At 49.4% G+C, this 17931-nt stretch overlaps 1 protein-coding gene across 2 annotated transcripts in view; it reads left to right on the plus strand.

Moving 5' to 3' along the window:
• The window catches only part of PLXNA4 (plexin A4), a 435216-nt gene that overhangs the window by 320906 nt on the left and 96379 nt on the right, over positions 1-17931 (plus strand). For both annotated transcript variants that reach the window (XR_001362828.1, XM_014542674.1), the window contains exon 5: positions 6249-6349. Coding sequence is in view for 1 of the 2 variants with exons in the window: in XM_014542674.1 (XP_014398160.1) it covers positions 6249-6349 (101 nt within the window). In the remaining variant the exon portion in view is untranslated. The remainder of the gene's footprint in view (positions 1-6248; positions 6350-17931) is intronic.

Raw genomic sequence — 17931 nt, forward strand, 5'->3', positions numbered from 1 at the left:
GAGAGGGATGTGGCACCGGGGCGGCATCTGCACAGCTAGACAGCTCCCCGGCAGCGTCATGGAGTTTCTTAATGGGTAGTCTTGTCTCTTTTTTTTTCTTTTTTTGACAATTTTGAAGGAAATTGGGTACTTAAGAAGCCTTTGGACATTTAAATTAACTCCCACCAGCAGACTCAGTGTAGCCACTGTAGCATTAGCATCCAATTATAAGAGGAGAGATGGAGCAATAACTCACATTTTGACCAGAATGTCAAATGCTTAAACAAATTAGAGGTACACACAGGAGCTGTATGTTCTGTCCATGGAGCATTTCTGAATGTAATCAGCAGAGCAGCAGGACCCCTTTGCAATGCTAACGGCACAGACAGAGTGGGACCCTATTGCTAGAGGAAAGCATCTTTCAAAATATCATGGCACCCAGGCAGGGACTGGACAGTGGGGTCCAGGACTCAGGGTAACTAGGAAAATTCCTCCAGCTGCCCCGAGCACACCCAGGCCCCAGGCCCTCCAGGCCAAGGGTTCCTGTTGATCAGAGTGCAGAAGCATACACAGGCCAGGCCCCGGGGTTGAAATCCTGTGTGAACCCTTTGCTGTATTCTCAGTTTCTCCTTGTCTTCCTATCCCAGGCCATTGTTTTGTAAACTCATGGCCTTGGTCATGGGTCTGGACAGGTGAGGGGTAGAGATGATGTTTCTATTTACAATAGTTCAAAACCGGAAGAAACTACGCTCTACTAAGGAAGTGTACCTTGGTGGCAAAAGAATAAAGCAAATCAGTGCGACTCCCAGAAAGGCAATGATGGGGAAAGAGAGGTGGGGAAGGGGATGGGCAGGCAGGGGCTTCATGGTTGTACTGGGGAATGAGAAATGACAGCACAGAGGATGCGCAGTAACAGGAAAACTGGCCGAACTCTGGGGCCCTCTGACTCACAGGCACTATTTGAACTCTGAGCCCCTCCTCCCCGGGCCTCCTGGAAGGGGTGGGAGGTGAGGAGCGGTCCTGGATAGAACAAGGCTGTGACATTATTTTTCCCAATCAGGACATGAAGGTTCAGCGCTTGAGAATGACAGATCCGGTTATACAGCAATACACGATAAGAGACATTCATCCGAACCCTTTTGTCCATTTGAGATTAAATGGAAAAGAGTCACGATGCCTATCTTTTCACTCAAAGATCTCAGAATATTTCATAAACATGAATTTATTAGTCTACCCAAAGAAAGCGTCTCCCCCTTGACCCGGGAAGCTGAGCAGAGAATAGGTGTTCTCACATCCACCCGATAGTTTCTTCTTAGATTCCTACATGAAATTTACCATCTTACCCATGTTTCAGTGCTCGGTGGCGTTCGCACTGTGCTGCAGCCATCACCACCATCGTCTCCAGAACTCTTCATCTTCCCCAACTGAAACCCCCTGCCTATTAAACACTAACCCCATTCCCTTCCCCGGCCCCTGGCAACCATTCCTCCCGTCTTCATGAATTTGACTACTCTAGATACCTCATATAAGTAGAATGATACAATATTTGTGTTTTTGTTACAGGCTTATTTCACTTAGCTCACTGTCCTCAAGGTTTATCCATGTTGTAGCCTGTGTTAGAATGTCCTTCCTTTTTAAGGCTGAAGATATTCCATTGTATGTATCTACCACAGTGTGCTTATCCATTCACCTGTCAATGGAGATTTGGGTTGCTTCTCTTTTGGCTGTTGTGCTGCCATGAGGACTGGTGTGCAAGTATCTATTCAAGTCCCTGCTTCCAATTCTTTTGGGTGTGTAACTGAGAGGTGGAATTACTAGATCCTATGGCAACGGTTCTCAACCTGTGGGTCGCGACCCCTTTGGCCGTCGAATGATGCTTTCACAGGGGTCACCTAAGACCATCCTGCATATCAGATATTTACAGTACGATTCATAACAGTAGCAACATTACAGTTATGAAGTAGCAACGAAAATAATTTTATGGTTGGGTCACAAAATGAGGAACTGTATTTAAAGGGCCAGAAGGTTGAGAACCACTGTCCTATGGTGATTCTATGTTTAATTTTTTGAGGATGTGCCATACTACCTAATACATTTTTGCACAAAGCCAGTAGAAAGTGTCGAGGTGACTACATGCAGACCCTTAACCCTTCCACCCCAGGAGCCCCCTTCTCCCCAGCACAGTGTAGGCCACAGGAAAGTTCTGAGAGGTGGTGAGGCTCCTGTCCTGGAAGCAGCGAAGGAGCTATTGCAGCCACATTAGTCAATTCTTCTCCTGGAGTCCGTGGCCAGGGGGCAGACCTCAGTCTTTTGTGGTCTCTGAGACCATCCATCACGAGGATAGCTCAGTCGCATGGCCATCTGATTCGTTCTCCAGGCAGAAGCCCCCCTCCATGACTTTCTTTTCTCACCTCTTCCTGTGGTTTGAATTCCCTCACTCAGTTAATTAGCATGCCTGGCATTGTAGCTTAAGACTTTAATCAGCGTGGGGTGGTTTTAATTAATCGTGTGTGTCTGCATCTGGAGTGGTTTGTGTTCCAGGGTCAGGAGAGGAGCCAGAGATGGGGGATGGAAGAGGAGGATTCATGTGGTGTTCGGTGTGGGTAGAGAATCTAGGTATCTGGGGAGAGAGGAATGCAGTGGCAAGATGGCTCGGGAGCCACCTGGCCACCTGTGAAACTTAGGAGCAATGTGCGGCCAGTAACCAGAGCCATTAGGGTACAGAACTGCACCGAGATAGATGGGGGACAAAATCTAGTTTTCAAAAATGTCAGGAAATTTTCTGCTGGTTTTCAGAATTACCTGTGAATTGGGGAATGAGACAATGCAACAATGAAAACGTGACTTTGGAGATTTCCCTGGGCCTAGCCTTCTTCAGGAAAGTCCCGGAAAGGTGAGGGGCTGGCATCTAGTTCTCAAATAATAGTGACCTTTCTACTTGGTCTTTCAGAACCCTGTTGGCTCCCCCAGTTTTAGCATCCATGCTTTAAAAAAATGAAAAAAACCTCACTAGAGTTCAGCAGAGTAATAAAAAATGGCCGAAAACATAGATAGAAAGATCCTAAAAGTAAAGGTTAAAGAAAGTTAAGTTTCATTAAAACTGCACAGGGATCCACCTAGATGGAAAGCAAAGAATGATGCTTAACTGTTACAGTAACCAATAAAAGCACTTAAATAAGTCCAGGAAGCGGGGATGACCCCAGAGTTTCATCCCAAAGATGAAGCAATGGACAACGTGGGGGCAGACACCACAGTTCAAGGAGGAAATGATGTGTTCAAGATATAAAAGAAGAAAACTTTTTCCATACCTACTCAACTCCTGACCGAATTCATGAGGCCAGGAAGACTGTCAGAGCAATCTTCTGTGATGTGGGAGAGAGGTAAAGTGGCAGTGTCATGCAGAATGGGTATTCATGACACAGATAACAGCAATAATCACTTGTAACATGCTTGATCTGGTACAAAACTTCATACCTGTTGGGTCACTGACCTGTGCTTTGCAAAACTCTATGAATTAAGGGGGGATTTTTATCTCCATGTTTAAAGATGAGAAAAATTGAGATTCAGAGACAACAGGATCTCATTGCCAGACTAGGGTGAAGCCAGAATTTGAACCTAGCTCTGCAGGCTTTCACACTCTCTTTCCAACCAAGCGAAAATGACTCTTGCTCAAAATCCAGAGAGAAAGGACTTTACAATTTCAGATATTGACAGTATTAAACACCAGTTGCAAGATATTTTTAGAAACCTGAATGCAAAGGCTTTGAGAATGTCAGGTTGGCCAAGCAGCTGGCTCTTTGTGTCGCACACTCCGGAACCCCATGGCACAGCCATCCAAGACAAATTATAGAACAAGTTCATGGGAGAAACTGGGGAGGATATTAATTAAGTTTAGACCAAGAAAATGCTTTCGATTGAACAAGTCATGATTTTCTCTTTAAGACCAGGCAAAAAAAATGGAGTGCTAGACAAGCAGCTGGAACAGATGAAAATATTATTATGTACTTATGTTACCAACTTTCACCATCTATGGCCCCTTTTATTACCTTTTTCCCCTTCAGGCATCATGTTTTGAAAGATTTTTGCCTACTAAACAAAGTGAATGTATTAAGTAATAATATATTTCCTATTCTTAATATAGCCCATACATCATTGGGTTCGCATACAAACAGAAAACAGCAACAATTCAATTTCCATTAGGCTTTTGGAAATATTGAAAATAGCTTGTGGACCTCATTACCATTCACAAATTCCTATGAGTCCAGGTACTTTGGGCTGGGAACCATTATTTATTTGCTTCTATGACCAGCACGTAGATGCCCTTCCAAGAGGTATGGGAAGAAATTGAGGGGGCAACGGGAAGAGGGTGAGTTCCTGGCTGTGTGTAGAGTCAGTGGGGGTAATTTGTAAGAAACTGATTGTCAGGATTAATTACGCAAATGGCAAGGGTGTCTGTAGGTAGAGCCGAGGCATGGCTCATGCTGATCACATAAGTGGTAATAAAAGGAAAGATAAAATCCCCAATGTGCAAAAAAGACATCTGAGAATGTGGAGAAAGGGCCCCCAAGGCCAAGGGCAAAGCAATAAGACTGGAAACAGGAAACTAAAAGGTAACTTGGAAGAAGTGAAAACGCAGTGCGGTCGTTAAGAATGCTCAGTGTGTACCTGAGAGAAATAAAACAAAACAGAAGGTATATAAAGGGAAAAGGAAAATTAGGGGAGAAAGGAAAACAAGATCATGTGGGATTTAGAATTCATTATTAATTAAATCCCAAAGGGAGTTTCGAGCCTGGGCAGGCTCTGGTGCCAGTTCGCTGTGCAAGAGTTACAAGTCGCCCCTGCCAAGCGGTACATAATTTTGCGGAGGCAGATGCCCTGCAAGGCAGCAGGGAGAACACAGACTCCGCATTTGCTCGGCGTGCACGGAGGTGCAGTCAGGTCAGCGGGGTTTACAGCTCAGGGCCTGTTGTCTGATGGCAAGAAATTTTAAAAGATGACCACATCACATTCTCTTAGTTTAAGCTGAAAGATTAGGTAAGAAATCATTGCCCAAATGGAAAAGGATTATTAAAAAAAAAAGTTTTGTAAAGAAGAAACTAACAAAATGGAGAATAAAGGCCAAGGCTATATATAAGAAAATAAATAAATAACATTCCATTTACTCCTGTGGATTGGTATTAAGTGCCTTCTATGTATCGGGCCCTGAGAAGTCATGTCAAAGGGATCCCGGCAAAACTATATCCATCGGAGGACAAAGAAAGGAAACAGATCCCTGAGAGCACGCTGGCAATGGAGGCGTTTGGGCTCAGCAGCCCTGTCACCTGGAACGTTTACATTAACGAGCGGCTGGTGAAAGCGAATGTAAAGTTTTGGAGTTGGAGAGGAAGCCTCTGATCATGAAAAGGTGTGGGTAAGAGGAGAAAGAGCAGCAGCTGCTCTTTAAAAGCACCAGAGTGAAAACTGAAAAGCTCTCGGAGCCAGTTGGCCAACATTATGAGAAAAAGAGAGTAGGCAGGTAATAGCTACAGAGCGAGTTTATTGCACCTTGTTCAAAGGCATGGAGAGCCCGGCTGGTGTGGCTCAGTGGTTGAGGGTAGACCTATGAACCAGGAGGTCACAGTTCGATTCCTGATCAGGGCACATGCCCAGGTTGGGGGCTCTATCCTCAGTGTAGGGCATGCAGGAGGCAGCCGATCAATGATTTTCTCTCATCATTGATGTATCTCTCTCTCTCCCTCTCCCTTCCTCTCTGAAATCAGTAAAAATCTTTAAAAAAAAGGGCATGGAGAAAGAGAAAGTGAAGGTCTTGGTGGTGGGTTCAAGACCCCCTGGAACCACAAAAATTATGAAGGAGGAGGGTGAGAAGAAGGCAAAATACTTTTTGGCAAAAGAGATACAAGACTGGAGAAAGAATAAACATTTGAGTTCATGACGAACTGGATGTTTGTAGAGATATTTTGGGGTTTCGGTGGTGAGGAAATGTAAATGTAGACGATATAAGTGTATTATATAACACTTTAATCTGACCCGTATGCAGTCGATTCCCAGAGATTTCTAAGAAATAACAGGTGGCTATCTCCCTTGGGCACTTACGCGGTCACCTGCTCAAATATGATCACGCAAGGTCCCTTTCGGTTCTGGGGCTCTGGACCCTTCATGCTCCTGCACTGTTTTAGGTGATATACCTGGTAGACTGCAGCCTCTTTCTGGGGAACGACTGAGTGTCCGGCAAAACCTTGACCACTCTCTCGCTTGTTGTCCTGTCCCAGCTCACCAGAGTGCCCGTGGAGTCCTGTGGTCAGTATCGGAGCTGCAGTGAATGCCTTGGCTCGGGTGACCCCCACTGCGGCTGGTGTGTGCTCCACAACACGTGAGTACCTCCCGCAGCTTCCTCCCGCCTCCCCCTCCCCCAGCACGTCTCTTCCTCATCTTCTCTGTCACCACTCCTTCCTTTCCATCTCTCTTCTCTCACTGTCTTTGCTGGTTCTTTGTTCCTTGTATCATTTGAGAATTTTATCTTCTTTCTTTTGTTCTGATTTCACTTTAAATCACCAAATTCCCATAAGACCTATAGAAATGACAGTGTGGGAATGGTGACGGGTCAGGCTATGGAATCAAGCTGGAGGGCTGGACGGAGGTTCGGACATTTCTGACTGTGACTTGACTCTAGGTTGACATTCCAGGACTAAAAGGCAGGGAAAAGGCGTTGGGCCTTTTCCTCAGGGGCCATTCAATCATGTGCTGGATCCATACTGTCCATGTAATGATTTACATTCACCTCGCAGATTCTTTGATACCCATCCCCTGAATCTTCTGGTGCTTGAGACTCTTCTGGTTCAGCTCAAGTGTGTGGTTCCCTCTGTCGTCAGCACTCACCTGGCCGCCAGAGCACGTGGGCCTGGGGTTACAGTGAAGCCCTGTCCCAAGGCTGGGCACTCTGCCCTTGTACATCTTTTGTGCTGATTCCATTTTATTCTGTAAAAGTGGGAAGAGGGCAAAGGTATGCAGTGGAGGCAAAGGTTAACCTGGTACATGAAATGAGTATGGGATGCAGGGGACAGACAACCAACCCAGACATGTGGGGAGATTGAAGGCCTTTCTTATGGGATCCAAAGACCCTTGGCATCACTGACTGGAGAAGCCAACAATAGGTGGGCCCCACTCTGATGGAGTCGGGTCCCAGTCAAACTGTTGCCATTGGAACCCCAGGTTTCTAGTCAGTACTTGAAGCCTGATGCTCTGTGAGTTGGACATAAGTGCCATAAACTAAGGAAAAGGACTTTAGCCTTCCTGCTTCATTAGTCGCACTTAGTCATTTTCAACTTTATGAATAGCAGGACAGGATCCTGCCCCCACCCAGGAGTTCCTCTGAAAGTTGGAAACACCCCCCTGAATTCTAACACATCCTCTCCAAGGACACAGGCACACTCATCGCTGGGTGACAGTCTTGGGCATAAAGAGCCCTTGAGCTCTTTAAGAGAAGCTCTGAAATCCCTCAGGTGTGGTGTGGCGGGAAAAATGGAGACAACTGACGTGCACTGGAATACACATAACTCAGCCAATCAGAACCTGGTGCCGAAGTGTATACAGAGTTTACAGTAACCGGGAGCAGTGGAGCCCAGAGTGGCTCATGGCAGAGGATGGAAGAGATTGCACTGAGAATTCACATCAGCTCTGACAACCCAAGAGAATGCCTAGATCAGCGATTGCCAACCGGTGGCCCACGGGCCACTGGTGGTCCATGAGGTCTGAAAAGTTGGTGACAGCTGGCCTAAATGACACTTCCTAAGGCAGAAGGGAGGTCATTTTCTTTGTCCCACACAGTGAGGCCTCTCAGAAAGGGACCGGGCTCCAGGCCCATTGCTTCCTCGGGACCGTAGGCCAGCTGGCCTTCTACTTGGCCGAGGCTGGCTCAGCTGCTGCTGGCACAGGCACTCACATCTGGCACTGTTCAAGGGCAATCAGAAGAGCTGGCCCCTCTCTGATGCCCTATGCCTAGGGGACCCAAAAGCAGGTCTCCGTGTCAGCTTTGATCCTGCCCGTTGACGTGGCCAGCCCCACACGGCACTGAGCTGCCCATCGCCCATCCTCCCATCCCCTGACCTGAGTTTAAACAGGAACGAGGGGAGGAGATACCAGAAACTACTTCCTGCATGGCCTCAGCTTCCCCTTTAGTAACGTAATACCTGCCTTCTGTCAAGTGATAGGAAACAGGTGGGCTGGGGACAAGGTGAAGTCCGGACAGTTCATGAACGAGGCCATCAGCCTGCGCTGGGAAGCCAGCATGACTGCTGTCATCGCGGCTTCAAGAAAACAGCCATGGGCAGGAACTTTGGGCATCTTCCACCAAGTCCGAAGTCCATCCCCCTACCCCCACCCCCACCCCAGCTGTGCAGCACCTGGGGCAGCATCCCAGCTCCTGATCTGTGGATTGGAGATAATGATTCCTGACCTGCCCACCTCCCTGAGTCTGAGGGGAATCTGATGAGATCATGAGGGTGGAAGGGCACTGGAAACTGGAGAGTGTGACATGCAAGGTGAGGGTGGGACAGGAATCTTGATACAGTTGGGGAAGAACTGAGAGCTCCTGGGGGCCCTGCCTCTTATGACCTTGGTTGACCCCCATTGTTTGTCCAAGATGGCTCTGCTTTAATTGCATCCTTTCCTCCCCAGTGGTCTCTCAGCCTCTGACTGCCTTCCTCTGGTGGTAGATGCTCCTGCTGCCTTCCTCTCGCCTCCGTTAACCTGGCAGCATGTCTTATCCAGGTGTATGTCAGGACAGCCCTTGTGGAGCACAGGCGCCCAGAAGGCGGAGGCTGGGCAGTGCTTTTTCCATGCCTGTTACTCAGCGCTGCTGCAGGGGTGCCCTTCCCCCCCAAAATGCCACTGTGGGAACAACTTTGTGAAAGTTGTGCTGGACTCTGGAGGGAGGACTGTCATAGAAATCAGTGCAATGTAGCCTCACTTTGTGCAGACATGCTATGGGGCTTTGGATAAGAATAGATGATTCTCATGGCTCCTGGTACTCTATAAAGTCACCTCGAACACCCAGTCCCTGAATACTGAACCATCATCGCTCCTAGAAGAAACACAGAGCTAGGTTCCTATGAGCCTCCGGTTAGTCCCAGCATTTTTGTCAGCCCATCAGTACATAACCATGTTTTATGTATGTTTCTGTTTAAAGACACCTTATTTAATATTCATTGTTTCATTAATCTTGAACTCACAGCCAACAGCACTATAGTCTGGGCCTGATGGAAGCGTTTATTTTCTCCATAAGACATATCCCAGCCTTCTCCCACTTAGGACCACTGGGCAGCACTTCACCATGATACTTGGGGGCCATTTTAAATAGCAGAATCACCAAGAAAAGGCACAAAAATGTGAAAAACATGACACTAAATAGGCCACAAAAAAAGGCATTCATACTGAGAGCTGAAACAGGAGGGCAGCAGGGTGGCCTGGTTGAACCTCTGCTGGGGGCGTCTGCTGGTGGCCACTGAGATTTTCCTCTGCTCTGCTCATGTTTGGGAGTGACCTTGAAAAGGCTGCAGTATCGATAGGAGGATTATAACAAATGTTAGCAAGTAGGCAAATTCACAAGTACGGAATCCACAGATGATGAGGACCGACTGTGTCAGACACAGTTTATAGAGAGGAAGCACCATATGTCTCACAGTGACCGTGGTGTGAGGCTCAACGGAGGTCATAAAGGATATTGTGAAAGCTCCTGCGGGCCTAGGTGCTCTCTGTGACCTCGGGCCTCCAGGTTGTGTGAAGACCCTGGTGTGGCGGCTGAGCTGACATATCTGCTAAAGCCCAACACCCCTGGGAGGATGCAGCTCACGGGCACCTCTAGGCCAAGGCCACCCACCCACCGTGACGCTCAGCATATCCATCCGGCCTCCCTAGCAGAGTGAATGACCAAGGAGAAGCCCTGGCCCTCAGGGCTGGGGAAGAGTAGGTCCCTGGGTCTTCTGAGATGCTTGAAATCAGGATGTAATATTTAAATTTATAGAGTGTGACCCACGGGTCCTAAGTGCACAATTTGAAAAGTTTTGACAGATGCAAACACTCAGGTAATCCATACCCCATAGAGATATGCATTTCCTTCCTCCAGAATGTTCTCTCCTGCTCCCTTTCTTCCCAGTGGGCCTTTCTTCCCTACTTCTTAAGTTTAGGTCAAAGCCATTGCCTCTGCTGATATGCTGTCTTTTATTTTAAATGGATGCCAACTGGACAGTCCTGGGTGGGAGAGGTACATGAGGACATGGGCCGAGCAGGAAGGGAGAGAGGCTGCGGCCAGCAGAGCAGGTGCAGGAGGTCAGGAGGAGCAGAGAGCCTGCAGACACTTACTCTGAGCACCTCACTTTGCTAGGAAGGGAGCGTGGTGAAAATGCAGGGGTTTTCTCATCATGGGAGTGTTGTGGCCATATCACAGACCTGTCCACAGGTCTCTTACACTGACCCTGCCCTCTCTGTACCAGGGGACTATGTGAGACCACCTCTGCCCTGGCTCTCGGGATGGGGGAGAGGGTTGCCGTCTGTACTAGCATCAGCACGTTTGGTAGGCCCACGTCATGGACGAGACCCTGTGCTGAGTGATGCAGAGCGCAGGGAACATGCCTGTCAGGAAAACCAGGGCACAGAGCACCATGAAGAGGGCTCCTTCAGGTCACAAGACAGCTGTCACTTTTGCCAGCTTTCCCCATGGTTGTAGGAATAGGAGGTGGGAACTCTGTGGGAAGGGAAAGATAGAAGGTGTGTGTGTGTGTGTGTGTGTGTGTGTGTGTGTGTGTGTGTAAGAGGAGTGAGAAAGAGAGGGAGAGAGACAGACAGACAGTGACAGGAATAGGAGACAAGCACTAGAGCATGCACAGTTCAAGGCGGAGCCCCTGCTAGCAGGTGGCTGTCGTGGCTGAAAGGGCTGTTTGTACTACAAGGGCACAGGTGGGTTACAGACTAAACAGGCTTACGAAATGCTCATGTAATTGAAACCCTCCCTCCGGTTACTCAGTCCCAATTGTCTTCAAGAGCTGGCCTGCCAGCCCCAGCAGCACAGAGGGTCACCCTGCGGCCCTTCTCACAGTGCCTCCGCTTACTGGTGTAATGGCAATGATAGCTTCAACAGTCTTGGTATTTATTTGTCCATGAATCTTGAGCCTTAATTCCCTGGGCATTGATCTTGGGCCTAAACCTACGTGTTCTGACTTGGATGAAGGTAAAGGAAAGCCAACGGCTCAGCTTGCCTTCACCTGTCCTGGGCCTGGAACCTTCCCTCCAACCACCAGGCTTGGCTGGTCCCCAGCTCCTCTTTATCTTCCCCTCCCAGGCCCAGGCCAAGAAGCCTATCTCAGTCCAGCAGGTAACGGGATCCACGGCAGACCCAGCCGCATCGATTGGCCCAGACGTTACCTTTCTGAAGAAGGGTCCTCAACGTCACTCCTGGGAGGCTCATGTAACCCAAGACATCAACAGGGGAAGATAGGATCGGCTTTTATAAAGTCTCTCCCTTGCCCCCTGGTGACCTCTCCTCTTTGCAGATTTCTTCTGTTGGAAGAATGCCCTCTCTGGATGGTTGGCACAGGTTACTGTTCAGTATTCATCCCTTTTATTCTTTATACTAGAAGCCTGGTGCACAACATTCGTGCACTGGGGGGGAGGGGTCCCTCAGCCAGCCTGCAACCTCTCGCAGTCTGGGATCCCCCAAGAGGTCCTTAACGCTGCCGAGGAGGTGGGAGAAGCTCCCGCCACTGCCGCTGTGCTCGCCAGGCGTGAGCCCGGCTTCTGGCTGAGTGGCGCTCCCCCTGTGGGAGCCCACTGACCACCACGGGGCAGCTTCTGCATTGAGCATCTGCCCCCTGGTGGTCAGTGCATGTTATAGTGATCAGTCATTCCACACTTCAGTCAATTTGCATATTGGGGTTTTATTATATAGGGTAGTTTCTGCCAACATGGAGTGAAGGAAATAGAAGGGAAGGGAGGGGAGGGAAAGTGCTGCTACCCAGAGCAGAAGGATGGGTTAAAACTAAGAACCTGTCTGTGGACAAATCCAGTCTGGATTCAGTTTCCTCAACTATAAAATGGCAATGAAAGAGCCATGTTACAGCCGTGGTATGAAAATTAAGGGAGAAAATGTTCATGCAGGCCCATCATAGTGCCTGTAGGTAGCCCCGATTTCAATGACTGTGTAAGCAGAGCCTGTGGGTCGGATCCCAGGGCCTCCTCCCTCACTGTCCTCCCCAGAACCAAGGGCTGTGGCTGGCTGGCTGGGACAAACTCACAGCTACGAAGCCTTCTGCCTGGACAATTCCAACTAGCCATGCCACTTAGGCCATCTTCAGTGGCCCTGTGTGTGGCTGCTCATCAGCCACCTGGGAAAGTGCAAGGAGAACAGCTTATCCCACCACCATGGCTGAATGTCCCCTTAATAAAGTACAAACTGATTCTAAAATGCAAGTCCTTCCCAGCTGCTTCTTAGCATATCCCAGAGCCTGGTGTCCCAGGGCTACTTAACACTAACCTGCCAAGTCAGTGGTCTCTCCAAGGCTGTTTGCAGAAAGTCCACACAATCATGAGGGGTTGTTAGGATCCCGGCCTGCCCAGCAAACTCTTCCCTGATCCAGAGGAGAGTCCCAGACTAGGTACTAGTATATTAGGATTCTGCTCTCTGTGACTCAATAGATACACAGTATGGGTTAAGGAAACTTGCTTTTTCTCTCGTCACCACTGCCTGCTCCCCCTCCTCCCCACATACATGTAACACATGCTTTCACGGCCAATGATGGTAAGTCAAAAGTCCGTCTTCTCAAAGGAGCTAGGAAAGCCCTGCCATCGTTGCAGGCTCTGAATGTCCCTCCCAGTCTAAAGACTGGGCTCCCCGGGGACAGCCTGAAGGGCTGGGCTACCTATGAGGCTCCAAGTGCAGATATGCACAGTCATGTACCAGCATTCACATACCCTGCCCAGTCATGCCACCCTGGGCCGCATCAGGTGGGTGGCCCGCCTTGCACAGAGCAGAGTGTCCCCTGCACCAAGCATGAGGACCTGGTGACATTAACAGACACGAGAGCTCCAGGCTGTTGGATACAGTGTAGTGTGAAAGTTTATCAGAGTCAGTCAGAGCAATTGTTGGATGAGTCACAAATAATAGACAGCATCCTCCTTATTACCAACTGGACTATGAAGAGAATGGGTCAGCCTGCTGTGATGCGCCTTTGCTTTCTCCTGCTCCTCTGCCCTCTGTCTCTCTCTGTCCCTCCACTCCTGCTCTTCTCTCTACCTCTTCTCTCCTAACCACCCCTCATCCTTAGTAGAAATAAACAGGTCTGAATAGCACTACCTACTGACAAAGAGAGAAGCAGCCCCACTCCACTTTCTCTTTTGGAAACTGTAATTTCTCTTCTCAGAAAGAAAGAACCTCTCCAGGTCCCTGTTACTACTGCCTGGGGTTGTGTTCAATGGATCATTCATTTGAGGAGCGGCTGAAAGGAAGCCAAGGCAAGACTCCGTTCAACCTGGGACCCAGGGCAGAGTCCACCATGGGGGTGGGACAGGGCTACCTGGTTGCTACATAAGCCCAGATAAGTTCTCTTGGGCCTCCACTGGCCTCCTGCACCTGCTGGTTCCTGTGAGGGCCTGTGCCCTCCTCCTGCTGCTGCAGTGACCTCACCCATTAAGCGAGGCCCCGGAGGCAGGTGACCCCAGCATCTGCTGCTCTGGCTTTGGATCTTTAGAGAAGGTAAAGGGTGGTGAGGTCACTTGCCAGCATCCGATGACAGAGGGAAAACTATAGTCTAATTGTGGTCTTCGTGTTTAGGGGTTTATCCAGAAACAAACTAAATAGGTTGAAATCGTGGAGTCAGTCACTGGATTCTAGAATCATGGCATTGAAGGGACTCACCTGGTCCACACCCTTCATATAAGAAACCTCCTACACACCCATCTGCCTAGAAAGGTTCCCTTTACTATCTGGTCCGCTTCCTCTGAGCGCGCAGATGCCCGTCCTGTTTCTGTGGGAGTTCCTGAGGAGAGCAAGGACGGTGATCTTAGGAAACCTGATCTCTTTCCTCGTCAGGGTTCCCAGATGTGGAGACAATGACCAAAGAGCCCTGGGATCTCCTACTTGAGTAAATGTTCCCAGTCCTCTTAACTTTTCTATGAAGCTCAAACACCTCATGGTCTAAATACCGACCCACCAATGGCCAACTTTCAGCACCGGCCCTGACCAACATGAAATGCTAAGGTTTAGGGGTCACCTGTGGGGAGAAGCAAGGATCAGGTTCTGGTAACCCAGACTGGTGGACCCATGCCAGAGGATGGGGTGAGGGGGTGGACTAGCACCAACCCCCAGTTTGGAGGCTGGCCCAGGCTGGACTCACAGAGAGCCCTGTTTCCAAATTGAAATTCACTTGCTTGGTCGGCAGCACTGGGAGTTAATATCTCTATGACTGTATTTAGGAATCAATTTCTGGAGAACTTAATCACCACTTCTTTCCCTCTCCTCACCCCCTTCCTTCTCCATCCCTTGCCCTTCTAATTTTCCACTTGGCTGGGAATTCCCCGGCAGTGCAAGTTCGGGCTTAGGGGAGGGTGGAGGCAGCTGCTTCATTAGAGAGGATAATCTCATTGGAACCACTGACTTGAATAATAGCTCCTCCGAGGGACCAGGGCCATTGTCCCCAAGGGCTTGTCGCACCTTTGAACTGGGGCTGGAAAGACTATGCAGAGAAAGTGGAATGAGGAAGGGAGATAAGAGAAGGTTGGCAGGGCCAGACTCCAATTCTGGGGGCCCGGTGTCCTCTTGGGGCCTGCTTTTTGCACGTCATCTGTGGGTCTGTGTGTGGGGTGGGTGACAATGGTGGTGGCAGGGATGAATATCTGAAAACTCAAAGTCATAGATAGCATGCACTTTTTGCATCCTTATGACATTTTTGTCACGCCTGGAAAATAGGTGACTCTGCATCTTCCCTGACCTTCAGGGTGCTCCCACAGCGGAACTGAAGGGAATATTTAGGGAGTCCTGTTGAAGGTGACATCTAAGCTGGCCCCAAGAACCATGAGTTACCCTCTACACATGTCCTCGCTCTCGCCTGGCTAATGAGAAATCGGTCCTGGAAGAGCAGCAGGCCGTTCCCCTGACAGACCCCATGGACCTCAGAAGAAATCCATCCCCTCCTTCCCATTATCCTGTCACATCCAAGGTCAATTGCCTGTGCTCTTGGACATTTGCAGCCTCCACCATCACGGCACTAAGGGATAGTAGAAATGTCAAAGCATCCCTGGCACTGACCTAAACTTGTCTTTCCACTGAGAGCTGAGTTCCTGATACCCTGTGGCAGCTGGTAAGAAGGCAGATCTACAGCCCAGCCCACCCTCTCTCCCTTCCCTCCCTCCTGAGCTCTGGGGCTCCTTCTCCCTCATTAAGAAGGAAACTGCTATAGCTATCCCTTGTCTTTCTGTCTTTGGTTTGCCCCGTGGCCAAGTCTGGAAAAAGATTGGTGGGGTTGAATGAGAAAAAGAGAAGAGATGGGATAATAATACTAACAACACTTATTGTGGGCTCATTATGTATGAGCTATGCCCTGTTCTCAATGCTGTACTTGCTTAATCTTTCAAGCCTTACAAGAACCCTCATAGGTAGGTACTGTTTTGTCCCCATTTTACAGATGATAAAACCAAGGCACCAAGAGTTTAGGATGGGATGTTGCAAAGTGTAAGCTATAGGTGGCTGCCCTGGAGACCTAAATCTGGGGGAGATGATGAGTATTCATTTGGGGTTCCCAGGAGCACGGCAGGATTCAGCCACATGAACTTGGGGAGCCGCAAGTCATGCCAGTAGAACTTGTCTTGAGGTCCCCCAACCAGGTTTCTTTGTACCTCTGAAAGAGAGATCTGGAGCTCTATTTGGTCAGTCCAGGTGTTGTTTGGCCTGAAAGCAGCCTTATTTTTCCTCTCTTCATAATTTAATCAAAGGCATTTTTCAGACCTACTGATTGCTCTTGGAAATAAGAACTTCAAAGTTGGGGAGTCGGTGAATAATTTAAGCCTGTACCAGCTCTCCTAGCCTGCCGCTAATGGGAGTAATAACACTGTTAATAGCGATGTCAGTGCAGACACCCTGGAAAAGTCCATAACATTAGCTTAATGGCTGGAGGTAATGAAGTCCTCCCCGAGAAGCTGGCCTGGTAAATTAACTTCCGACACTTTTAGGCAGACGCCCTTGTTGCCATGGGTCCACTAGAGCAGCCCGGGGGTACCATGGAGACAACCACGCTCATGTCTGACCTTTCGCTCTTGGGATGGAAGTCCTGAAAGGTCCTGGAGAACCTACAAGTCCCGGTAATATTCCAAGTGCTGCTTGTTAGTGGCAGGCAAACAGCGAGCAGCCTGGAGAAGAAGGCTGAAGGGCAACTTTCAATTGCCCAGAGCACGTGAAAGGAGCATCAAGCTGGCAGGGAAAGTGGGTTCAGTGTGCAGCAAGGGCTCTGTCCGTCACTTCTTAGTCTAGCATCACCGGGGAGGTCAAGCATGGTGGTTAAGCGGGCAGACTCCAGCCCTGGCCAGTTAGGCTCAATGGACAGAGCGTCAGCCTACAGACCAAAAAGGTCCCGGGTTCAATTCCGGTCAAGGGCAAGTACCTTGGTTGCAGGCTCCTCCCCGGCCCGGGTTCTGATCGGGCCTTGTGCAGGAGGCAACCAATCGATGTATTTCTCTCATGTAGATGTTTCTCTCTGTTTTCCCCTCTCTCTTCCACTCTCCCTAAAAATCAATGGAAAAATATCCTCAGGTGAGGATTAAAAAAACAAACAAACATAAAGAGTGCAGACTCCAGTTCCTCTGGGTTCACATACAGGACCTCCAATTAGCTGGTGACCTTGGACAAGTGACTTACCATCCTCTCTGCAGTTTCTCTATCTACAAGGTGTGGTTCTAAAATCTTACCTACCTCACAGCATCATTAAGGGACTTAAGCGACATGGACTGAAAGCCCCTTACCATGGTGCCTAATAAGCACCTGGTGACTTCTAGCAGGGACTGTGTTTTTACTCCCACAGTACTCATCCCATCTATTCTAAGCCATCCTTTTTGTCCCTGTTTCTTTCCTTCTTTCTTTAGTCCACCCCATTCAGTGACTTCTCCTTTGTTTGCTAAATTCACCTCTCAGATTCTCCACTGTTAGGCCTTTCTTCTCACTGAGGCCAAGGTGTCTTCCTCCCTGTCCGAGGCTGGAGGAGAGCCCCCCACCCCCACCCCCAAGCTTTCCTCTGTGCCTGAGAGTCACCCCGAGAGCAGCTCAGGTGTCCAGGTGCCTGTCTGTCCTCATCTTTTACCCCACACCTCACCTGTCTGCTTTTGGACAGGTGTTCTCTCCTCAATATCTCCTTCCCATGCGGGTTCTATATTCCTGGATGTTTCATTTCCCACTAAACCCCTTGTCCAGTGCCCTCCTGCCCTGCAATAGCCCCGACATCCACCTCCCTCTGCAGAGTCTATTCTCTTTCACTGTGGAGACCAGCCACCCGGGGTGCCGACCTGCCATTCTCTCTGAGGACCCTCTTTCCCTCCCCCCACAGCAGGGTCAGTTGTCCAGAGTTTCCAAATCCTGGCCACTCAGCAAAGCCGCACGTCCACAAGGCTGGCCTGACTTGGGTCAAATGCTATTCCCAGAAGCCCGATGCGGCCCTGCAGAGAACTCCCACTGGGAGGCGGGATGGCCTGCCCCAGCAGAGAGCCCAAAGCGCCTTCCCCATGTGACCAGTGCATTTGGGGGAGGGCCATGACTGCTATGTGCATCATTCACAAGGTCCCATCAGTTAAGATTCTGAGATCCAGGTCACCCTGGATGGGGTCCACCTGTGACACAGTGCACTTTGAACAGTCAGGACACTAAGCAATAGCAGCAGACCTTCTGTGGCAGTCTCCCCGCCCCCCGCCCCCCGCCCCTACGCA

The sequence above is a fragment of the Myotis brandtii genome, unplaced genomic scaffold (assembly GCF_000412655.1).
Source record: "Myotis brandtii unplaced genomic scaffold, ASM41265v1 scaffold1084, whole genome shotgun sequence".
NCBI classification, from domain to species: domain Eukaryota; kingdom Metazoa; phylum Chordata; class Mammalia; order Chiroptera; family Vespertilionidae; genus Myotis; species Myotis brandtii.